The 25,698-nt window shown below is 36.1% G+C and overlaps 1 protein-coding gene across 5 annotated transcripts; it reads left to right on the top strand.

The window, feature by feature from the left end:
- Nucleotides 1-10: 10 nt before the first annotated feature.
- Nucleotides 11-22,639, top strand: SYCP1 (synaptonemal complex protein 1). 5 transcript variants are annotated; one of them, XM_052698507.1, is made up of 29 exons: nucleotides 11-183; nucleotides 1,069-1,153; nucleotides 1,341-1,387; nucleotides 2,667-2,831; nucleotides 3,631-3,698; nucleotides 3,884-3,957; nucleotides 5,016-5,074; nucleotides 5,560-5,629; nucleotides 6,624-6,697; nucleotides 7,581-7,689; nucleotides 8,862-8,956; nucleotides 9,100-9,284; nucleotides 10,119-10,186; nucleotides 11,459-11,520; nucleotides 13,587-13,690; nucleotides 14,174-14,291; nucleotides 14,509-14,579; nucleotides 14,785-14,866; nucleotides 15,451-15,513; nucleotides 15,755-15,817; nucleotides 16,579-16,641; nucleotides 17,427-17,543; nucleotides 18,125-18,235; nucleotides 18,988-19,080; nucleotides 19,893-19,967; nucleotides 20,399-20,458; nucleotides 20,612-20,791; nucleotides 21,715-21,801; nucleotides 21,887-22,639. In XM_052698507.1, exons 1-29 carry the CDS (start codon nucleotides 76-78, stop codon nucleotides 22,028-22,030), a joined length of 2,700 nt encoding a protein of 899 aa, XP_052554467.1. In that variant the 5' UTR covers nucleotides 11-75; the 3' UTR covers nucleotides 22,031-22,639. The 5 variants fall into 5 exon arrangements, with proteins under 5 accessions (XP_052554467.1, XP_052554470.1, XP_052554469.1 ...); XM_052698510.1 differs by lacking the exon at nucleotides 18,988-19,080; XM_052698509.1 differs by lacking the exon at nucleotides 20,399-20,458.
- The last annotated feature ends 3,059 nt before the right edge of the window (nucleotides 22,640-25,698 follow it).

The raw sequence follows: 25,698 nt of genomic DNA, 5'->3' as shown, positions 1-25,698 counted from the left end.
GAGGGGGAGGGCGGGGCGGACGGCGCGGCCGCGATGAGGCGCCGGTTCTGAACCATTACTCGCTCCTTCGAAGCCATGGAAAAAGGAAAACCGTTTAAACTCTTCGTGCCGCCACGTTTGAGCGGCGGTCAGGTGTCTGCAGTCAAACCCCAGACCAGCGCTCGGGCCGCAGAGCCGTGCCAGGTAACCGAGGCGGAGCCGCCGAGCTGCCCGGCAGGAGCCATACCCACGCAAAGCCGGGAGAACACAAGCATGCTGAATGCGCTGAAATTGACGAAAGCTGGAGGGATGCCTGTGAACAATTTCGAGTTTAATTTCAAAGGCTTTAATTTTTTTTTATTTTTTTTTTTTAATATTCTATTTTCCCCCAGCAAAACCAGAAGGAAGCATCTCGGCCATCAGCTGTGTATTTTAACTGTACAGCACTGATGACAAATTAATGTATGTGTTTGGTGCCACTCATTTATTGCTGTGAGAGGTACACACAGATAGACAGCGTTACCCTCTGATTTAACGGCCCCACAATCAGCTGTGCAGTGAAAGTGATGCTGCAATGCAGTTATGTGAATTCTGTGCTGACACTTCCTAGTAAACAATATCTAGATTCATGTATGGTGTCCTGACAGGAGATGAGCTGTACTATTTAAAAGATGAATTGCTGTGACTTTCAAACCGCCTTGTAAAGTCAGTTTTTCATGCTGCAAACAACCTTAATCTGATCTGTTTTGGAAGTACTGCTGGGAATAAAGCAAAAATATATATTAAAAAAAATATATGGTGCATTTTATCCTTTACAATTATGAACAATAGCTATTAGAAACATCCACTTGTCTAGCCACAGTCTGTAAAGCACCCAGAAGACCAGCTGTTGTAAAAGCTGCTGTGAAGTAAAGCAAGTAGGAGAGCTCCAAAGCCAGCACTCATCCTTTGGGCTTTCAGAATAGTCGACAGCTGCTCTATTAATGGGAAATGCCTTTTTTTTTTTTTTAATGTTAGCTGTATTTTTGAGAGTTTTATAATCCTTCTTTGCAAAGCTACCTGTAAGAAAGTAATATTTAAATTTTACAGGGTTTTAACAAATGTCCAGGTGATGATTTTAATTTACCTTTTGTAATGACAACTGCGGCAAGCCATGGTGAAATCACTGATGCAGGTAAGGCTAATGTAAGCACTTATTTTAATTAAAAAAAAAAATATATATATATATATATATATACATACTGCATATTTTTGCTTAGTTTTATAATGTCATCGTTGTAATACTGTTAGACCCTCACTGCTCTTTTTGCTGTAGTTTGTTTTTCTGAAAATACATTGATCAAAATCTTTTCCCATTTCAGATTCAATTTCACAGCAAACAAAACTTTGCCCTGAGGTGGATGAAGAGGTCAGCCAAGTGTAAACTTTGCTTTTAAGTATAAACCTTACATATTTAATTTCTTAGGGCCTCCTAATTTAAAGCGTTATTAAGTACATACTCTGGTGATAGAGGATGTAGTGAGAGGGGAATCATTATTTTCCGTGACTCCTGTTTAAAGCTATGTCGCTTAGAAAAGTTTTTCAAATTCAATGAACATACCTTCAGATAAATCTTCGGATATTAAGAGGATTTCCAAGTCAAAAGCAATAGTGCCTGGGAAGTCTTAGAGTTTCAATTATAGTAAGACTGAAGGAGTCAAATATTTTCGTGAATTTGGTTCTGAATGGAAGGCACAAGGGTTGAAGTGAAGATTATCCTTTGGAGAATCAAGTAGATTATTCCAATTACCTTGTCTGGCTTTATCTGTAAAGCAACGTCTTTAGTGGAGTGGTTGCCTCAAGCATTTGATTCTATGTTCTTTTTACTAATGTTCTGCTTTAGTATAACAGTAAAGCTAATTTTTTTTGTGGTAGCTTTCTGTGCTGCCTAGGAAGGAAATGCTGGTGGCAGCAATAAAATAGAACTTATTTCTTGCAGTCCTTTTAGTAGTTTTCATATCCCTGAGGGCTGAACTTCCTTTAGCCCTAGCAGATATTAGAACTAGATGTTCAGAATTGTGAAAATACTGCAATGCTGCCAAGAGCAGAACAGCATTAGATGACAGTATATCCACCTACAGAATTTGTAACTACTCTTTACCTGCCTAAGCTTCTGATCAAGCATGGCCTGTACAGTGCTTTGAAGATGTTCTAAGAGCACAAGGGCCATTGTGCTTTTGGTTACTTTGTATATGAGATAGCTGCAGGAGTACATTGTGTGTCAAGATCTGTGATTCTTAAGCTAGCAGGATCTGATCTTACAAGAGCAGGAATGTGCTAAGAAGAGCCTAACAGAAGGAATCCTGGCTCTACTGATAATTCTAGCAAAATTTTATGCACTTTTGGTGATGTGCAGTTTATGGTATCTTTAGAGCTATCAGTTCAGCAATATCACTCTACCTGAAGGCAGAAAGATATTTTTCACTTGTGCTTGTGTCCCTTACATGTTCTGTGATGTCTGTTGATACTGACACAGAGGATACATGAATATCATTTCCTGCACTTACGATTTTGTGTCACCAACTGTGGAAAGAAAAAGACAACAACAAAAAACCTCTTGTTATGATATTTCTAAGAGATAAATGTGCATGTAAAACATTATTATTTAAATAACATTTGAGATTTAAATAGTGGAACTTGTTTAATAGAATCTGGAAACAATGAATGAATTGTATTCAAAACTCTACAAAGAGGCTGAGAAGATCAAGCGATGGAAACTGGCTGTAGAATCAGAACTAAAGCAGAAGGAAAGAAAATTTCAAGAAAATAGAAAGATTATTGAAGCACAGCGTAAAGCCATTCAAGAATTGCAGGCCAGTATTGTACAACATGTGTTCAATATGTAAATGAAAGAGAAAGCTCTTCCTGACTTAGTGTGAAAATATTGTTCATATGGTTAAAGATTGCTATAGAGGTTGAAGAAATAATTTTTAACAGTTCGTGATGATTTAAAGAAGCCACTTGGTTTGGAATCAATAACTTATGGTTCTACTGTTTTGAAAGGAAAAAGTTCGTTTTTTGTTTCTCAAAATATTTCCTTTTCTTTAACAATGCACATTCTATTATTGGATTATTCAAACATGCAACATGCTGTGGGGCTGCAGAAGCCCATTCAAGGCTGAATAAGCTTTCATGCTTCTGGTCTGTGTCAACTATGCCAAGGCATATTTCTATGCTCAGCACACACAGGAAGCAGTTTTTTTTATCTAGTTGGTAGCAGTGCAGGGCTCTGTGACCAAAATACATATTTTGAACAGTTTATCAGCCCTTTTATTTCTTCTTGTTGTTTGCATTAGATTTGCTAAGCTAAGTCATCATTGATCATTTAACTTTTGCCTTGAGAAGATGGTTCTGCTGAGAAGGCATGCACACAGTGTGCAAATGTATGGCTGGATAGGATGCTTTTAAGTGCTTCAGTTCCTGGGGAATTATTGCTTAAATTATATAAAAGATGTAAGAAAAGATGTCTTGGTACGTAATGTCAGATAAAGCAGATTTCTGTCTTTGGGTGCAGATAAATAATTTTTTCATATCAGGTTTGAGAACTGAGAGTATATTTCAAGTATGTTTTCCAGTAACAATCTATTTCATATTTGTCTCCTGTGAAATTAGTTTGAAAATGAAAAGCTAAGTTTGAAGCTGGAAGATGAGATATGTGAAAATAAAGATCTTTTAAAAGAGTAAGTAATGGCCAAATATATTTTTGCAAAGAATGGATTTTCTTACTGAAAACTGCTTTAGTATGGAAAGTTAAATTCATCTTAAATTATAAAGTAATTAAAGCATTCACATTGTTACACACAAGTGTACAAAGTACCATACATTCCTGTGACTGCATGTTATAGCATTATTTGTCTTCTTTTAGAAACAGTGCCTCAAGACACCTGTGTAACCTGCTCAAAGAAACCTGTAGTCACTTCACAGAGAAGTCCACCAAATGTAAATGCTGTTTAAATCTTGATTTATAAAAGTAAATTTGCTTCTAAATTTCTCTAAACTCACAAATGAAAAAGCTCTTGTTAAGTTGTGAATAAAACTATATGAAGTTCAGTGGATCAGGGTAAAGTTCAGAAATAAGGCAAGAATTCAAATACACGTCTGTTTTGTAATGCTGAATTCAGGGGTGTTCTGAAGTCAGTATGAATGTTTGCCAAAATATTACGTGCCTGGGAGTTATTTAGTTACCTAAATCCTGATACAAGTTTAGGCACTGCAAGCAATACTGATTAACTGCTGGTAGCCAGTGGAAAGGAGTGCTGGTTTCCTGAAGCCTTGTCATGTTTGGCAGTCCCTTCCATATACCTTGAATATATTAACATATATTAGGTGGCACTTCTACTGCTTAAAAAGAGACATGAATTGATTTCATTTATCATTGCCATCTTAAAAAACTTTGGGAGTTGGTATGCTTCTGTTTGGAGCAGTTAGATATTCCTCACACTAAATTGGGCAATCCAAGTAAGCTGCATAACTTAATTAAATTCTCAAGGTTTTTAAAAATGTGGTTAACTTGTGATCTTAATTTATATGAAATTCAAAATCGTGGTGATAATCTTCAAAATTTGGTTGTCTTGTCCTGGATCCTTAAAAAGTGTATAACTCTTAGTCTGACAAATACAAATAGCTGGGTATGCATTTGCTGTGCTCCTACGATAGCTGTGATTCTCACTGTTGTCTTCTATGTGTTTTCCTAAGGGAAAATAATACCAATTCAAAAACTGAAGTCGTTGTAAGGTGAAGTATTGTGACATTCTGTAATGGCAGTTCTGTGCTCATGGATATCTGCTGATGGAAAGTGCAAAACTTCATCTTGTACAAAGCTATAACTTTTGGCACACTATTTTATTATGTGCTTGTGTTGTTTTATTTTTTAAATAGGAAAAGAGCCTTTTAAAATTCCTTTCCTTTAATTCACTATGCTGCTTAAGCATAATGGCTTGAACAGCTGGCATTCTTTTCCAAAAGAAAAACTTTATCATACATTCTTATTTTGATAGATGAACATGAAAGAGAAGAAACAAGACAACTATATGAGGAACTTAATAACAACATTGAAGTAAGTGACATGGTGTGTTAAAAAGCTCAAATGTAATCTAAGTTAAATGCATGCACTGAAAATCTGGATTGCGTGTATATGTCACTTACAACATGAGACATCATTGTCAATGATACATTTCATATGTTAAACAGAGTCAGTGGGCACATGGAATAACAGTTATTAATTATCAGTCATTGTAGCTACTAAGAAAGGCACAACACCTTCTTCGTTATTTTAGGAATCTAAAAACATGGACCAAGAAAGATATCTCATCCTTGAAATTATTTACATAAAACCTCTTAAACATCCAATTTCATAAAAAATAGCATCTGTTAATTCAAAGTATGTTTATGCTCAGACTTCAGATTTTTTTCTATATGTACATGAATAAGTGTGTAATAGTGGTGCTTTTTTTGTTTGTTTTAAACAAGCTACAAACATTGCTCCTTATTACTGAAAGTACCTAGTTTTACACAAATGTATGTATCAAATTTTACTTTTAGAGAATGATAGTGGCATTTGAAGAGCTTCGTGTGCAAGCAGAGAACACCAGACTGGAAATGTGTTTCAAATGTGAGAGTTGTGCTTACTGTGTTTCTGCTGCAGCTTCACAGATCTTACTGCGTGCAGCTTCAGGCTGGATGCTAGAATGGTGAACTGTGAACATTAATACTGTTTTGAAACCATGTCCTAACCCACACTGCACGCTGGTAGAGTGATAAATGCCTTCTATCACTATTTACTTCAAAGGAAAAGACGTTGAAAATAACCAGCTAAATTCAGTCACTTTGACAAGGGAACCTCTTGTCTCTTATTTCTTACCTGAGTCTTATTCCTGTAAAGTGAGTTACAGTCTTCCTCATGGTACAGCCTACTGCTTTCTCTTGTCAGACTTCATTACCACCTCAGCTTCTCTTAGTTTGGGATAAGCCTTTCAAATTTCCTAGGAAAGGTAAATTCACTGCAGGTTTCCTTTTAGACTCTTTTATACTTCTTGTATAAATTTTGCATCTGATGAATTGTTCCATCAATACAATTACTAATTTACTGAAAGTCTGGGCCCTGTCTTACTGATGCTGCCTGCTGTGTTTAGGCCTTTCACTGTTTTTTTCTACTAGGTCAGATTTGAAACCTTATTTTTGTAATAGTCACTGAAAGTTTTAGTTTTGTCTATGCAGTACAGTTGGAAATCACTACGTATTTTACATGGTTGGTTTATTTAAATGTTAATGCATTAGTATGCAGGTACAGGAATTTTAATCAAGTATTTGCTTTATCTACCACTAAGGGCCTGCCTCATTTTTACAAGCATATTTCTGCCATTTTTCCTATAACAATCTATTAACAAATACATGTAGTAATGGAGTAATTTTGTGTAAAGCTGACACAAAAGGTATCTTGTCTGATTAGAAAGGTATTTCTAAAATGTCCTCAACAATTCCTCTTTAGGAAACAAATTGTGCAGTTGTACAATTGTAAAGCAATCTTAAATAGAAATTGTATTTCTCTTGGAGTATGTTTTAGCTAGTATATTAAATATTGATATTTTGATATTTTTGATCAATAGTAAAAGAAGCAGAAGAAAAAATGGACAACTTTGAAAGAGAAAGCAAGCTAGAAGTCAGTATGAAGGAAAAGCAGGTTTGCTCAGTTTTAAAATCTAATATGTACAGGTTTATTTTTGCCACAAATCTTGCAGTTTCATTAATATTTGATGTCTATCTGCTCTCATGAGTCACTGATACTACTGTTATTCTAAAAACGCTTGTTGTTTGCAAAATATTTGTAGTTTTGGAAGGGTGGAAATAATACTGCAAATTACATTCTGATAGCGTGTTCCTTTAGTTATTTGGAATAAAATTTGAATTTGGCTGCTGCATTGTAATGAGGGACATTTCTGCAACGGGATTTAGCAGTAACAGCAAAGCACCGAAGAAGATTGCCTGTAAAAGAAGCAGCTTATGCAGAAGTATAAAATTGAGCAGAAAGCAGGTATTGTTCATTGCTGGCAAGAAAGGTGAGAAGAATGACTACAGCCCATAGCAGGCCATGCATTAGTAGGAGAAGTTAGGAGCCTGAGACTGGAGTAGGCATTTGTAGTGATGAGACATCTGTAATGGAAGATGGAATTGAAAATTGAATTGTGATACAGTTTTAATTTGTAAGCAAGAAACTGAAAAGCAGGGCGTACAGGAAGGTCAAGCACTGCTGTTTTTTTTTTTCTGAGGATAGATGTGACACAGCAAAGATGCCCAGAGTGTTTTGGGGCACTCATTACTGAATGAATAAAAATGGAAAAATAACAGTTGGAGCTGTACGTCCTTCACATTCTGCTACCTTTAGAGACATCCTGGTATCTTCAGTCTGTTGGAATTCATGTTCTGATGTTGAACTGAAGAGCTTTAAGACCCGACCAGTTTATTTAACTTAAATTACAGCAGTGTGTTTACTACTCATATGTGAATGAAAAGATGAAAATCTATCTTCTTTTTTTAGACCTGTGTTATTATTTTAATTTTGTTAGATTTCAGATCTTACTGCAAGGTGTAATGAAAAAGACGATGTAATAAGAGACATCAAGACTCACCTGCAGGAATCAAAAAATAAGATTGCGGACTTAGAAGAAGCAAAAAGTAAGAATTATTTCTGCTGTATTAAAATACATTTGGTTATAAAAGTATGGAAAACAGAAATGATGATGATGATGATTTCATCCTGGGGAAGTTAGCAGGAGAATCTGGGATCTTGCAGATCTTCTTTTCATTTAGAAACAATTAAGATCCTGCTGATGCGTGAACTGGACTTGTAGCATATTCTCCTTTTATATAAAATACAGGCCCTTATTTCATAACAAAGTTCTTCTCCTCAGTCTTAGAAAACACCCTCTTCTTGTATTGACAAGAGAACTTCATTGTGCAGGACTTTTCTTCTCCTGCTTTTCCATATGCCCTTGCATGCACATGGTTATGCTGCTATAAAGGTGCCATATATTCTGTCTCTCCTTTTCCAGAACAGAAGTATGGACAGATACACCAGGGCATGATACTGGCCTGCCTGTGCTCTTGGGATTGTTCTGTTTCCATTGGTTTGAATAGTAAACATGTGGAAATAATAGTGCTTTCCTGCTTACCACATTAATCTATTTAAATTCAATCATCTAATATTTGGTCAGAAGTCCGTTAGTGTTCTCTATTCAACAAGATACATTTTCACATCTTGGACAAATAACTCCCCCAGGTGTTACAGCTTTTAAATGGGATCACATCTGCAAATAGGCAAAGGCCTGAGATCAGAAGTATGAATAATTTTTAAAGGTTCTTTTGTCTCAAGAATGATTCAAGCAATGAAAGCTTTTGTAGACTGCAAGGGGAAAATACTCCAGTTGTGCATGCTTAGAATCAGGTGTGACTGGGAAAACTTAAGCCTTAGAACGTTCTCTTCAGTATTTCTACAGCTATGACAAAATGTTTATACTATATGATACAAGCACCTTTGTTCTTTAGAACTGAGACAGTTTTTGGTATCCCCTTCCCTGGGTAGTGGAAAGGCAAGTTTACTGTCATTTTTATTCCAGATACGAGTGACTGTATTTTCTTAAGTTTTATAAATGTTACCAATTTTACATTTTGGATACGATCTCTAATTAATTTGAATAACCATCTCATAATTTTTTCCTTAAAAGTGATATGAATACATCATGCAATTTGATGAAGTTGTGGGAATGCATTTATCTGCAGAACACAAATCAAAGCATTTTGAAGAAAACATTATTCTCCTAAATGTAATTTGTGTATTTTCTGCACAGGGCATGAAGGGGAAATGTTAAAGGAATCTCAGCTCAATCAAGAATATTTAAAGGCAGAACTGGAAGAAGCTAAAAATTCATTGCGAAAAACAGAGGTATAGCTTGTTTGTAATTATATTTACATATTTTATATGTAATATTACTTATACCACAAAAATAGTTACTGATACTCTACACACAGAGCAATTGTAGCTGGTTGTTACATTATATGTTTGTAAATAATCAAATTGTTTTGTAGGCTACTCAAGAGAGCTTAGAAACTGAACTGCAAAGTACAGTGAAAGCATTAATTCAGGTCACTCAGGAGAAAGAAACACAGATGGAAGAATGTAAAGAAGCAAAGGCTCTGCATGCATCCATGTTAGAGGAGTTTGAGGCTTCTACTTACAATTTGAAAAGTTTGCTGCAAGAAGAGCAGAATAGGTAATTTAAGTTGTCTACAACCAAAGATTGTTCTTATAGTTAAAATAGCAGGTCACTGAGCTGCTGGGAATAAAACCTAAGTGATGGTCTGGTGCTTTTTTTTTTTTTTCTTTGTGTGTGTGTGTGTGTGTGTTTTAAATGTATACACCTTTTGCCTAATCATTTGCATTATTAGCCCTTAAAGATGGTTATAAAATAGTTTGGGTTGGAAGAGACTTTAAAAATGATCTAGTTCCAACGGCCTTCAACCCTCCACTAGATCTCCCTGCGCTGCTTGGTTTTGTATGGATGCAGTTCTTGACTAACACAGCAGCCATCTCACTTGTAACGTAGAAGTTCTTTAATAATGAAACAGTAGTTTTGAAAGTTATGCCTATGTTTAAAAAAAAAACAAAAAACAAAAAACAACAACAAAAAAAAAAACCCTTAGCAACTAAAATGAACTTTTCTAAAAATAGGAATAGAACAGTAGATGTGTATTTTAATGTTATCGCAACTGAGTTTTTCAATGAACAGTGAGTTTGTGTACCTGGCATTAAGGAATCTCCTAAGTAGTTGCAGGCTATGACAGACCTAAAGAATAAAGGGAGATAAAGGTGAAATTCATATTCTGACACATCACCCTAAGAGCAGAGAATGTAATATGATTTTTAAAATTACACTGACTAATATTGAGAAAATAAATCCTTGTCCTCCTGATTTTCATAAAGAGGTACAGATGTATCTGCCTGTCAAAAAGGCATCTATTTAAAACATTTGTAGTATGACAGTCTTATTGTCTCTAAGCTTCAAAGCAGTGCTGTATACTGAACAGAAAATGTTTGTAATTTTTAGATTGAAGAAATACAAAGATGAGTCAAAACTCCTTACGTTGGAGCTCACAAATAAGTCTGCTGAGCTTGGTAAGATTTGTAGAAAGAAAGAATGTAAGTAGTAATAACATTTTTTTTAATGCATAGTCACTCCTGGAAGTCATCTCGGTTTCTCACATTACTCCAGTTAAGACAAGTTGTGCTCCAAACCAGTTTCAGAGAGGTAGTGATGGGCTGCTGAACAATAGATTCCAAGAATAACTTCTGTAGTGCATAGCAGAGACAAAGCACCTGCCTTAGGCTTTCCTGCAGACTGCTTACCCCACACCTACAGTGGTTAACTTCAAATATTACTTTGATACCCTGTTGTAATGTGATGGAAAGCACAGCAATGACAGCAGAGCAGCAAGGCCCTGGTCTGCAGCAAGTGAGAGTTTGCTCACCTGCAACACCCATGGGCACAAAAATAAAGAAGCTGCTTACCTTCAGAAGGCCACAGGCAGGGATCTCAAGCAAGATACACTCACCTGCTCTGCTAACCTTAAATGAGGTGTGGGAAGGAATGATTCTGGCTCCACCCCCTCCAGCCACTCAGGTGTGCTGCATGCAGCCGAGCTCCCCTGGCTCGGCCCTGCCTTCCCACAAACACTCAATCACTGCTTCAGGCCACGACTTTGCATTTCCACTGAACCTAATTTCTAGACAGGCACTCCTTAGCCCCCAAACCAAGACTGGTACAGTTTGCCCAGTGTGCAGCATGTATCTAACGACAGACAAGAAACATGGCTTAGTACATGTTTTGAGGGAATATACATTTGTTCAAAAATTGCTGACAAAGGCCTGTCTAGAACAAGGTGAGATGTGACCTGTGATTGTAACAGAGCAAAAAATTAGCTTGATGCACAGTACTTACAAATAGATAAGTGAATGTGCATGCGGAAAACACATTTCAGTTACTAATAAGAGGATTCTTTTTTCAGCATATCCAGATTTTTTTCTAGAAAATTACAAATACATCAATACACCAAGACTATTCCTTTGTATATATAATTACAGTCCACACTATAATATTTGAAACCATGGCTACAGAGAGCATAATAAGCTCTGAATTTTACTTCAAATCAATATGTAGCTTTTGTTCAGAAGTACACTCACTAATAACTTTCTGAACATATATATGTAACTCTACATTCAGATTAAGTGATAGTTTAGGTTATTAAGCTTTTAGATTTCTGAACTTAATTCGAGAAGTTTTGATAACTGAGTACTGCAGTAGGATTAATTATTTCTATTGTCTGCTGTATACCAAAATTCTGTAATTCTAACTATCTGTTCAATAACTTTGCATTGCACGTGCTGCAGAAGAGATGACTAAACTAAAACACGAGAAAGAAATGCAACTTGAAGAGCTGTCTGAAGCACTGGTAACTGTTGTTCATTTTATTAGTCTCATAGCATTTATCTTTGATGTGCAGTCTCTCTTGTCTCATGAGTACCTTATATGACATATAAGCACTGTCTAATGTTCCTTAAGGTTGCTTTCTTATCTGTCTTTCAGACTATTATGCCGTTTTCTTTCTACTATTTTATGTGGTTTATTTCTTCTAGTCAAGATTTCTGGCAATTTCTTCCTTCATTCATGCCTATTCAAGTACTGTTCTCCACAGACATGAAGATTCCCTATCTTTAGTACTCACTACTTCCTCACCACCAACCTTTCTGAAAAATACTTTGTGTGTGTGTGTGATGAGCATTAGCTCATTCATTGTGAACACCAAACATATAATATTTAAGCCTGAAGGATGAACTAGTTTTCAACAGTAAATATAATTCCTTGAGTGGCTGGCTTTCTTCATAGTAATCCTTTAGAAATTAAGCCTTGTAAAGGCTGACCTTACTTTAGCATTGAAAGGATAACCAAGCTTCTGACACCACCCAGGAAAGGCAATAAGAATTTGTGAAAAGCTTTTGTGTAACAAAATGATGGATTCAATAAGCAATTTCATAGATTGTATGGGTTTCTTTCTTCACACGTCTATTGCAATTATTCTACTGTCTGAGAGGCATTAAGTATGAAGATGTTTCCTTCATGCTTCAGTGTTCTTTATCTAGGAAGCACTGCTTATTATGTTGATAGCTGTTCCTTTCCAGAGAAAACATACAGGAGTCTGAGCCTGCTGGAAGGTCTCATGGCTATAACACCATGTATTCCCATGGTGTTCTCTTCTCCTTATAGGGAAGTTTCCTGAGGTTCATGTTCTGTTATGAAAAGTTATATGAAGCATACTTTTAAGACAGGTTTATGTTAGTTACAAGCTGTATTTACTAGTCTCAGAGGAAACTATCTCAGTTAAAGCAAGAAAATGGGAAACTAGGTTTGCATGTGACCAAATGTGATTTACCACGTGTTCCTTAGGCACTGCTATGCATTGGATTTTCTAAACTGAGTTTCATCAATGTTCTTAAACAGGGAAAAGCTGAAGAAGTTCTAGCAAAGAAGAAAGATCTTGAGGCTACTGTTGAAAATTTGCAAGAGAGAGGAAAAGAGATGAAAAATATTCTTCAAGTCAGAGAGGTCTGATTAAAGGGTGATAGTAAATACAACATTGTTTTATACGTGTATATGTAACATAATAAATGTCAGGTAGAGTTAGGCCAGTGGTCTGTAGCATTCTGCTTCTGACAGTGACAGCCAAAGCTATAGGTAGCAGAGGAGCCTGGTTATCAGCTATGGTTCATCCTCCATACATTCCTACAGTAACTGTATTCAAAGGATATTTGAGGACACATCCCTGTCAGTTCCCTTTGCTATCAATTTATAGACTTACACATGTTCACTTGTCTCATCTGGTTTGTCTCTGTGCTCCTGCTATTAGTGTCTACAGCCTGCTGTGCTAAGAAATTCCAGAAGTTCATTATATGCTATGCTTAACTAAATACACACTGACATACATTCTTTCTCTCTCTTTGCTTAAATTAACTGCATACCAGTACCTATGGTTTCACTGTATCACTAGTTATTCAGAAGAATTAGTGTTCAAAACATTTATGTACTATAAAATTATATACTTTGTATCTAAGTTATAATTGCCTCCTCCTGTAATAACATCACATTTCTGAGGGAAGGGTTTTACTTTGTAGTCCAGAATGCATCCAAAATGTAATGGTAAAAATTTTTTAATATATGGAGAATTCAAAAGCCTACGATGTCAGAGAAAATACTGACTTTATTTAAATGCCCATGGAAAGGTAATTTTGTCAGCACTTTTGCAGACTACTTAGGCTATAAAATAGAGGACACGTTTTCATTTATGTCAGAGTTTCATGTCCCACAATACTTCCACATTACATCAGATCGATGTAAAGATAAAGCCTGTGTTGTTTATGGCTTTGTTTCATCCTAAAGCTTTGTGTTGTCAGCTCAATTCTGACAGCTTCCTTGCACTGTGGTTTACCTATGTACATTCAAAATACTGTTTTTCTTCTACAGAAAGAATTGCATGATCTGACAGTACAGCTGACTTGTTCAGTTGAAAAGGAACAAAATTATTTGAAACAACTCACATCACTGAATGCAGATCTCGAACGAGAGGCGTATGATCATTTTTATTTAATCAGTTTCAGTGTCCCATAGAAGTCACTTTAATACAGAACCAAATTATGTGATTCTTTTCTTATGAAAGCTTTTAACTTCTGCAGATAGCATTACATCCTTTATGTAATTATAACGTACATTTTACGTATTTGTGTGCATCTAACTGTACCATATCTTTGTGTCTTAGTTGTTTGAACATGACTTGAGCGTTTCTGAAATCACCGTTAACTGCTTTGAGATGGATGTTAAACTACATTCTTGTCAACCTTTCTATTTATGCTATTGACTTATCTCCATTTGTCCTCCTGTTGCCTTTTCATGGTACTATGGCTCTATTTTACATTTGTTGCAAAGATTGCATTTGCAGATTCAGGCCTGGACTTTTTCAGTGTGAAGTAACATTTTATAACAGATAAATCTAATGTTAAAAGAAATTTCAAAGTATACATTCTTATTTCTCTTGACCGTTTATCCTAAATTAGACAAAAGAATGAGCAACTAACAGTGACTATCAATACGCTGTTATTAGAGAAAGAACAAATGGCACAAGAGAAAAGTAATATGGCTACAGAACTCAAGAAACTGCAGGAAAGTCATGAGGTGAGCTGTAATCTTCCATCTGTTTTCAAAGCACAGGGTTATATTAAAAAAAATCATTTAGCAAACTACAATGATATACTTCTGTAGAGTATCTGAATTGGTTTTTTCTTTAAAACACAACATAAGTGCAGTTACCCTTGTGAATTGGCAGCTCACTGTACTGATTAAGATGTCACTTCACATTTTACTTATTTTGTTCACATGGGTATTTATTTAGGATCAAAGGGAAAAAGAAGAAAACATAAAGCAGTTAGTAGAACACCTGGAAGAAGCAAATGGTCAGCTGAGGCAAGTAAATCTCAGTGTACAGTATAATTAAAGGAAGTAGTTTGTTTCCTCCATGGTTCACCTGAATGTTGTGTTCATATGCTGCTTTCTATTATACATAGATGTCTCTTATATGGAAATAAATCATGGATAAATAGTAAATAAGCTGTATTGAAAAAATATCCTTAAATATACATTTACTAATATTTGTTAATTTGGCATTTAGAAATGAACTGGAGTCTTTGAGAGAGAAGATGGCAAAGAAAGGTGAAGAAGTTAAAAGCAAACTGGATGAAAGTGAAGAAAATGTAATATGGTTTCTCATCTGAAATATAGCATCACCTGTAGGATGTAATCTAGATGGTTGTTTTTTCCTTTTCTGCAAAGCCCTGCCTAGAGATGTTCTCTCTTAAAGAGGTTTTATTCTTTCAGTGCTGCTACCAATTGAGTCAACACATGTATGTACCCTGACACTTTAAAAGACAAGCACCTTCACTGGAATGTCCAGATTTGCCATATTTTAGGCAAATGTAGAGCCTCACTTTATTTATTATTTTCATACACTCAGTAAGTAATACTTCATGTGTTTAAGTGTTTTTGCTTTCCTACTCCATTGTCAAAGCACACCTGCTTTTTTTTTAACATCACAATGGATTTCAAAATTTTATCATAAAATTCAAAGAATGTATTCAGGACACGGGATGGTTTCTTAGTTTTTTGTTTGTTTGTTTACAAATAAATACAAAACAGAATCAGCTGAATTCTTTTTGAGGAAACTGCTTTGAAATTGTAACACTATTTATTAACGATTCTGCAATTACATATTTTTCTTCTTTAAGAAAGTATAAAAGTTGTCACAATGGTCTGACTAGATTTACAATTATAATTCCAGACTAAGAGTATTGAAAATGAAATTCTGAAAAAGGAAAGACAGTTGAAGATGCTAGAAAATAAGGTTAGTAAATTAATTTTTCTCATGAGGACCTGATTGGCTGATGTTAAACTACGTGATATTGGGCCAGAAAAATTCCTGTGGCACTTCATGGTAAAAGCTCCAACCATTATAACATGTTGGCATTTGTTTCAGTCTCACTGGAATCACATCTTTTCAAATGCATCTTTTAGAACTTTCACAGCAGTGTCTAAGACATGGAGTCATTTTTAACAATGAATTAATATTTGAAATATCCCTTCAGTTGAACACCATGAAGAAACAGGTGGAAAACAAAACAAAGTGCATTGAAGAGTTACAGCAGGAGGTAAGTACATTTTCAGAAGTATTGCATACAGAAAACATGGCATTCTGAGGTTGCTCTTCAGCTGTCCTCCTCTGGTGTGATTTCTTCAGGCACACTTATGTAATTCATAACATTTCCTTTCTTATCTTACCTCTGAGAGAACTGAAGGATCACCTTTGGAATCACTTGATTTGTAAAATCATTCTGACTTTTGTAAAATGCAATTACAGTAATAAGAAATTTAATAAACTTTTCTTATTTTCATTTAGCATGTGGCATCATTGATCTATGACACCATACTTGTATATACATCTCATTAGAAAAGAATCATACATTTGGACAAATCGTCAGCAACTGTACTGTAAAAATATACAAGTTTGTATTTCTTTTTATGACATCTGCACATTTTTCTGTCAGCAGCATTTTCCCAGAGTAAAATTCTCAAACAACTTGCTGAGAATCAACAGATCACAACATCTGTTGTTTCTTAATAGCATAACACAGGAGTACATTTATTTATATATAAGCTACATTGAACAAAAGCTGGAAACACTGTGTGTCTTAGTTTTTGTTCCTTATTCTACACCCTCATTCCTTAAAATCTGATTGTTAAAGTAGTTTAACACTTTCATTTGGAGATTTGTTCCAGAATCTGAAGTGGAGAACAAGAAGAGAGTTATTTGCTTGCTGAAAGCTGGAATTTGGGGATTCAGACTTACTGTATGAGGCTAAAACATTTCATAGCCCTATTCACTTTTATTGTTATTATTTCACTTTAACAGAATAAGGCACTGAAAAAGAAAATGACTGCAGAAAGCAAGAAAACAAGTAGTTATGAAGGGAAGGTAGGTTTAATTCGTGTCATATATATGGTGCTGTTAAAACACAAAAACTGAAGTCCTGAAGTCTCTAGTGTTGATAAAACACGTTAAGCACATTCTTCTATGTTTTATGGACTGATGATATGGATTCCACAGGACTAAATAAGCCCACGATTTTTGGAAGTCATCGGATATAGGGCTGTCAGGTATTTGCAGGAAACATCACTTATCAAAGGAATGATGATCCTAATAAGCTCCTTTCCTTTTCATTTTATTGATAGAATACTGAACGTTACTCAGTAATGCCACCGACTGGGCAACCTGACCTAGGGGTGACAACCAGCCCACAGCTGGGGTTGGAACGGGACGAGCTTCAAGGTCCCCTCCGACCCCAGCTGCTCTAGGATTCTATGCCTGTACAGCTGATTATGCTTCATTTTCTTACTCAGCCTTCCACACCAGCAATATTAAAGGGTCTCCTGTTAAAAGGCAGGACAGTGTCAGATTGCTGCTGGGGTTCCTCTATACTGTAATGATTCTTTGTGCTTTGCTGGATCTAGTTTTAGGACTGCTCTGATGACTGGGATGGAAGAACTGCAGTCTTCCCTGTTGTGTTTCTAGAAGTATTTTCTAACTCTCTTCAGGCCAAAGTTCAACTCCTTAAGATGAAAACTGAACATTAAATAGGAAGTAATACAGCCACATACCTGAAAAGTACAGAGTGGCTCTACTTAAATAAAATGGAAAAAGACCAAACCATTGGCATATTAATTCTTGAACAAATAACAATACTTCTCTACTCTCTAAAGGTGAACAAGCTACAGTTAGAGATGGAAAATATGAACAAGCAACATAAAGCAAGAGTTGACATTTATGAAAAGGAAATTGAAGCAAAAGGAGTAACTGAAAATAACTTACTTGAAGAGGTGAGAGTTGTTAATTTTTTCTGCATCTTTTAATTAGCGTTTGAAGTAAGATCAGTGCTTGATATATTTTATGAAGCTATATCCATGAGATTCCTTGCACTTACATAATAGTCTTGTAAACATAAATTGAATTTCTTGTGTATGCCAGTGAACAAAGCTTTACAACACTAAATCCTTTAATCTGGACTCTTTACATGTCTTTAAAAATAAGAACCCAGTTAAAAAAAATATTTTTGTCAAGCTGTTGTTCACAGATGCCCTATTCTTGGAATAAGTACAGAATAAGCAAATAGGTTAATAATGTTTCTCATTTGAGTGTTTTCCTGGCCACGTTTTTTTTGGAATCAAAATATTAATTGGAATATAAAAGAAATGTTACACGAGTGTTTGAAATTGCACCGTGGCTCAAAATCACACTTGTCTGCCATGGAAGAATGGATGTATTTTTAATCTATATTTTTTCATTTCAACAAATGTGTAGAAGATGCAGGATTAGAAAAGGATCTTCCAAGCAGATGAAGATTTCACTAAAGGGGACTGTATACAGATTGCATTAATTAAAAGATCCTTGTTACTAACAGGTAGAAAAAATGAGGTTACTTGCTGATGAAGCAACAATAGCACAGAGAGAAGCTGATATCCGATGTCAACACAAGATAACTGAAATGATGGCACTTATGGAAAAGCACAAGGTAAGCTTCCTACTATGGGACATTATGATAAATAAAATCATAATTTCAAATCCAGAATTTACAAGTTAGAAAGTAAAACTTTGTCAGAGACCCAAGCGTGGAAGCATGAGGTTTAACTCTCTTGATTTTTCATCTTATAAAAACAAATTCACCTTCAGATTTTGAAAACGTGTCTACTGCCACAGAAACTGCATTGGTGTAAGCTGCAGAGAATCTTAACACAATGTGAGCTATTGGCACATTTGAACTCCCAGTAATAATGAGATGTGATGGTGGTAATGGTTTCTTTAAAAAGTCCTGTAAGCACAGTTTGTGCTTTGTAGTCCTAATGTAATATTTGTCAATATTTTCAGTGTTTTTCAATTTTTTCTTTCAATCAGGAGACTCTTTAGAGATCTTCAGCATTATAACATAGCATATTTCAATGGACATTTTTATTACTCTGTTTTGCAGTACATTCAGCAGATCACAGTAACAAAAATAATGCGTCCAGCTTTATGTACTGGAGCACACAGCACTGTGCAGAGATAAAGCACTCTGTGTTGCCCCACAGAATAACACACAGCACTGCTTGTGAAGTTTCTGTTGTAGTATTTCTGCAGAGGCGTCACTGTTTGTTCACAGTGCTTTCTGAAGCTCCAGAACAGATTTATTTAAAAAATTAAATAATATTTTAAGATTAGATTGATCTAGAACACTTAGTCCAATGACTAATGTCCTTTTTTTTGTGTTGTTTTCTTGGTTTAATACAGCATGAATATGATAAAATGGTTGAAGAAAAAGATACAGAGTTAAAACTATATAAGATAAAAGAGCAAGAGCAGGCATCATTGAAAAGAGCTTTGGTAAGGAGTGCTCATCAGTGCTGGAGAATGAAATGGAAGGGCTGCTTTTCTAAAACATCCAACCTTCTGGCTTGCCTGGGCCACACTGAGAAAAGAGGGGTTGTTTTGGCCCAACATAATGCATCTTAATTACAGTACCTGTGTGCTTTTCTGTCTACTTTACTCAAAAGTGCTTCATGTTTTAACCTCACTGTCTGCTTATGAAATTTCAGTATTAAATAGTTTTTCGGTTTTTTTCCCCTTCTCACAAATATTCAAAATTCTTTCCTTGGATGGTTCTGAACAGTAACTGTTTCACAATACTTGATCACTTTTTAAAACAAGCTTAAAAAACATTTTAAGTCTACAGTTGCATAACTTTTTTTTCCTCCTTTTCCTTTCTGGAACACTTAGCTTTGAGAAATATTCTGAGAGCAAGCATTCCCTCAAGACTTCTATAAAAGTGTGGTTCTATAACAGCTACTTAAACTGTAGTCTTTTTTCTGACATTTCCTTTCATACAATATTTCTTTACTTTTATAGAAACTGTGACTCAAGTAACACATTTTTTTTAGATCTTTTTAATTTATTCTTAGATGAGGAAAAGTTGACTCTATCTGTGTTCATCTGTTATTCTAGCACTAGAATCAACTCCCAAAGTGAGATAGACACCTTTCACCATACCAACTTTATGGATAAACTACTCTATTTGAGCAAATTGAATTTTCTTTGTTTATACTGAATATCTCTATGAATTAATGTCTCTTTCAGACTGTTTTCTTTTTTCCACGTTAAGCACACCTAACCCTTTCCATTATCTAAATTGGTTTCAGGAAACTGAACTATCATGTTTGAAAAGTGAGCTGTCATCCCTTAAGGAACAGCTTAAGGCAGAAATTGAAAACAAGGTATTGCATTTTTGGTTTGGTTTTTTTTTTTTCTTTATAGCACCATGGGTGATGTGCTTGGCCCAGTCATATCTGCTGCAGCAATGACAGCTGAAATGAGTTTTTGATTCTAGGTCTTGCAGTCTTGAAATCAGAGCTTAATGCTCTCTGAAGTCACCATGCCTTCTGGTGGTGAAAGTTTTTCATGATCCCTGAGTACGAGTGAGGGGAGAATGGATGGAGTAAAAACCCCAAGAACTGTCCATCAGAAATGGGAAAAGTTGTATAAGAAATAATACTAGGAACAGAAAAGTCATATTTTTCAAATGCAGTTGAACTAAACCTGGATCACATATTTGTGTGAACTTCTGTAAAACACCAACAAGATTTTTAATGGCTAAACAAATCTAATAGCTAAATACAAATAAAATATTTACTGCCTCTCTTTTTAGAAGAATCTTGCAAAAGACCTCTCCAAAAATAGAGCTCCTGAAACTGAAAAGAAGGACAAGGTAGTTGTAGCTTCATCATTAAACAATTTTAAAGTTTGGTAATATGCATATAAGCAATCTAATTGAAGTTAGATAATATAAAGTTAAATAAGATAAATAACACACTCTGGACAAAAGGCACTGAAATGTTTTTCAACCGTTTCTTAATTCTAGAAAATACAAACTCATTTTTCTGAGACTCCTAAACCTCATTCAGATCCGGACTCTGCATCTATTAATGTAAAAAAACTCTTCTCTCAGAGTGATATTCCCATAAAAACCAGCGTGATGGAAAGTACAAAAACATCTCCTCGAGCATTTCTACAGAGTCCTTTGGTCAGACGATCCTTGAAGGTTTGTAACTCACACCGATGAATCATTCTTATTTCTGACTCTATTTTTTCCTTCTGCTTAACATCCAGTGAAAGAGCCACTGAAGTAAAATCAGTCTGGCTCTTGCTGCCACTCACTATCAATATCTTTCTGAAAGCTTTTTCCTTCAGACTTGTTTGTTTGCATTTTCATGAATGTTGGTTATAGTCTGTCTATAGTGACTACAGTTCAAACTGACAACTGAATTTCTGCAGATAAGCTTAAAAAGATTAGATACAGTGTGCCATGAAGCTCAGCTCTTCTGCAGCTGCTGCTTTTTTTTTCTCTCTGTTTTTTTCCCTGTGCATGACTTTGTTTCAAGTTTTGAGTGGAAAGGCAATCATTCCTTGATATGTATCTGTAAACTGGGTTATGAGTTTAGTGTTGGATTCCATCATTACCACTGAAAATGTAATTTTAAATACTATCTTTTTCCCAGACATATACTGTAAAGACTCCCCCAGTACATAAAATGCAAAGTGAAAGCTCAGGTCTGATTTCAGAACAGAGGAAAAAGCAAAAAGTGCTTCTACAGCTGGATGCTCAGTCAGATAGCTCTGAACACAGCGACCTTCTGGTAAAACTCAGAACAAACAGCATGGTTAACAGTTCTTCATGCATACTGCTGTATCTGAGGATGTAAAATAAGGCATTTGGGCTTCTCTACATAAGATAATTTATGAGGATATTTTTATTTAATTGTCTCTTTCTGGAATTTTATGAATAGTTAGTAACTTTATGACAAAAAATACCAATGTTATAATGAATCTTTACATTGTTTTTATGGAATTGTTGAGGTTTCATAGTGATATCTTAACTTTCTTTTTCATACTCATTCCTAAGGGGAAAGAAAAGAGATTTTTGAATGTGGTATAAGGAAGTAACCTTTCTGTTTTTAATTTAAGAGCCTTGTTTCAGATGAAGAAGTATTTAAAAAATTATACAAAGATTATCCACAAGCTTCACAATTATACGCAATGACACCAAAACAGGTACGTTCCCTGTTAGATAGATCAAAATGAAGAGCAGATCATCTTTGTTTTAGAAACTATTGGATGGCTTTGTTCTTCTTCTCAGAAACCAACTGCATCAAACCTGAAAGCTCCGAGCTCTGCACTGAAGCTTGCAACTATGAGAAAAGTGAGAGAGACTGGATGGACCGCAGTTTCCAAAATGGACAGGAAGAGAAAAATTAAAGATTCTGAAAAACTCTTCTCTTAAAAAAAAAAAAAAAAAAACAACAACATTACCCTAACACTATTTGATTAGGACAACTCAGTGTTCTCTGAGCATTAGTGCTTTGTTACATTTTTCTGCCACATTCAATATGTTGAATACATTAATTTCCTTGATTCAGACAGTCCTTATATAACTACAGTCTGCAGAGCATTTTCAGTGTTTTATTCATGTTATAGAAAGTCTGGAGACATTTTAATATTGAAATGAGAATAGTTCAAAGAAAACTGTTGCAAAAAAATTCTGTTACTAGAAATGCTGGCTTTAAAGAAATTCAGTCTTGTTCTTCTAAATTTACTCTCTCTTTCTTAATACACAATTCACAAAGCTATATTATTTAGTAAATGAAATGCTGAAGCTGCTAATGTGCAGCATTTTTACCCAAAGTTGTCTTACATTTTCTTCTTGTTGAGTGTTTTGTTGCCAGTAGCTACTTCCTCCTATGTTAGAATAGTTTTGAAACTTCCATAATTCTATTTTCAATAGAATTATGAAGGTTTAAGATCTCTGTGTCATTAGGAACAAAATACACACACACAGTTTAAGACTGTAACCGGTGTTAAGATGTCATTAAATTGTTGACCTCGAAGTGTGGGATCCTTCCGTATGTTGATCCTTCATTCATCAGGGCACAGATACAAATCACAGGGCAGCTTTACTAAGAACTAATCGCTTCTGCTAGGTAAGCATAGAATTACATCTATTTCTCCATGAATCCCTAATTAATGTTGGTTTCACAACTATTAAAAACAACAACAAAAAAAAACCAACGTGCTTCAGAGCCTAAGAATAACAAGACATCTTAAAATTATTAACAGAAATTCCTGGATCTGGCAGCAAAATTTGTATTTCATTCTTTCTGTGCAGCTGAAAGTGCAGAGAGCACAGAAGAGGAGGCAGAAAATCCAAGCAAATCTTACAGAACTTGCAGTTTCAAGACTCGCTCCATTTGACAACTGAACTTCTACACCAAAAGCAGCAAAGAAAATTTATAAAGATATTAAAGGACTCTAACAACAACAACAGTGCAAATCACAGTATTAATGGTCATCCCTGACTTCCTAGAGCCTTTTCTGTTCCTGTCTATCAAAGTATTTGATTTCATTAAGAGGAGAGAGAAACATAAACCTGTGCTCACACTGAGCAGATAAAACATTTTTATCCGAAAAAAGAAGAAGCGTTCCTGCATAGCATCAAATCTCCATACAAAGATTCGGATTCCCCACTGCTGCCTCTTGGATTGCCAGTCAGATCAGAACTGCACCACAACCACGAGAAACTGACAGCTGTCTGGGTTGTTTTTTAGTTTTGTCCTGCATGCAGACATTGTTTATCTCAATAACAGGAACTGACATATCTGGTGCTCCCCAGTGAAACATAACCAGTCTATCACACAAACCACAACAACTAACAGGACTATGAAGCATTTTAAGACTGTAAGATGAAATTGTTGTTGTACCACATGCAAAGAAAAGAGGTGCCCTTTTAATCTGTGCTTGACAAGAAATGCTGCAGCTAATCCTAGGAGAGAAAGAAAAGAACGGTCATCTGTGAATCTACTAATTTAAAAGATAAGAGCTACATTTCCAGCGAGCACAGAGAGACTGGCAATAGACAGATGAGCTCTGAAAATTCAACAGCCACATGTTTAAATGCAAAACCTGATGGAAAAAAAAACAACGGCAGCATATTAAGGGGGCCTGCAATAGGATGGGGTTGGAAAGAGTTCCTCTACCAGAATACTAATCTGTTAGAAATCTAATAGGTTTTGTCTGCTTCTGTTTATTTGCAGTTAGCATAGCTTCTGAGTTTGCTGCCTGGAAGGATGGACGTGTTTCAGTTTTAATGTCCACAGTACTGTATGCCTGCCTGCCGTGGAATTAAGACTGGCTCATTCTGCTCTGTACTGTAACCACCCATGTGTTGTACTACTGACAGGACCAGAAATGATTTATGATAACTGATCTACACTGTTCTTACTTTGACTTTAGGCATTGGTCAGTGACAGAGAATCCTGTTACGTTTTTACACACCCTGCGCTGAGCTTCTCTGGCTCATTGCAGACATCCCGAGGACACAGACCCAAGAACTTTATGCTCCTTAATTCCATTTACAGAGACCACTTCCAACACCTCTTACAGAAATCAGCATACTGGCTTTCACTTAATGAAAGTGTAAAATAAGGGATGTGACTGAATAGAATGGTTTAGTTAAGAGAAAGGTTAAAGATAAATAATTTAAAGCATAAGTGGCTGTTCCAGAAAACAGCTACAAAGCTGATGGCTGTTGAACTTTGCATCTCTGAATTGTCTGCAGGTCAGCAAGGGGGCAACCAAAGAAATGGATCCATAAGCATCAGATACTGAACTATGAATTTTAGCAACCTATAGGAAAGCAGCTTTGTGCACTCACAGGTTGTCACACAGTACTGCGTTGTGCTGCCACGTTGTCCTGCTGTTCCCAGAAAGTTCTGCGTTCTCACCCCCAGCAAACGTTTAGAGAGGTCAGCGGTGAAAGAAAGAAGTCTGGTCACATCAGGACAACCTGGGAAAAGTTCTTCTACCAGCTTAACAGTTTGTGTAAATTACTGAAGAAACAGGAACACAACTGCAGTGATACCCAGTGCCTTCTGACGTGTGGGCAGGGCAAGGGATGCCTCACAACAGGCACAAGGAAAGAGGCTCTCTGTGCCCGTATTATATGATGCTAACGTGAGTACAAGGAGCAGAAGTCTCATTGGTCTGAAGGTCGACTCAGACCAATCTACTGCACTTCCAAAAGGAATTTCCATTCTTAATACTTGGCCAGATATCTCTGTAAGGCATGGGTGAGAAAAGCCAAGGCTCCTGAGCTCTATGGAGATTATGATGCAGTGCTGGGTAAAAAAAAGGTACAGTGAATAAACACTACAGAAATTGTGGAGAACTGCCAGCGTTCAGCACACTGCCCAACAGCTCTCACTTCTATGACAGCAGGGCTCTGCACAGATGGAACTCAGGACCTCAATCTACATAGTTACCTTAACAACCACATTTGTAATCGCCTCCAAAAACAAAATCAGGTTTGTGTGACATGACCTATTTTATGTAACACCATCTCAACTGGCATTAATTATGTTCTCATCCTCTAATTTTCATTGCTCAAATCCTGTATCGACTTTCTGCTCTCTAACCCGATAGCCTGACATCCATCCCTGCTCAATCTCCTCCAGTCTTACCTGGGTCAGCACCCACCCTTTAAATACTGCCACCATTCTCGTCTGCTCCTCAACGTGTTGAGGTTCCCTCAGCATTTCAGGTCTTGTGAAAACCAGCATTACCCAGCAAAGGATTATTAGCTTGGGGATGACGGTCTTAAATCTTTACTCCGTTCACAGCGTACCTCACAGCTGGTGCTGTACATGTGTATGTTGCTTTGGCAGCCACAAGCAGCTCCTGATGACTGCACTCACATCAGCAGCTTGTCTCCACCTGGCAATGTCCCCTGGCATTACAGCTGGCCTTTGTCCTGACAGATGTTTATCTTCTGGCTTCCAGCTTTCTGTAACAGTTTCCTACATTTTCCCCAATTCAATTGCTGATAGTTGTTTGTTTTCCCCTTTTCTTCACTGTTATCATTTTTACTACTCTATCATCTTTCTTATCTTCACCAAG

This window comes from Tympanuchus pallidicinctus, unplaced genomic scaffold (assembly GCF_026119805.1).
Source record: "Tympanuchus pallidicinctus isolate F22 unplaced genomic scaffold, pur_lepc_1.0 scaffold32, whole genome shotgun sequence".
Lineage (NCBI taxonomy): Eukaryota > Metazoa > Chordata > Aves > Galliformes > Phasianidae > Tympanuchus > Tympanuchus pallidicinctus.
Note: the sequence above shows the minus strand (reverse complement) of the source record. Positions and strands in the feature narration are given on the sequence as shown.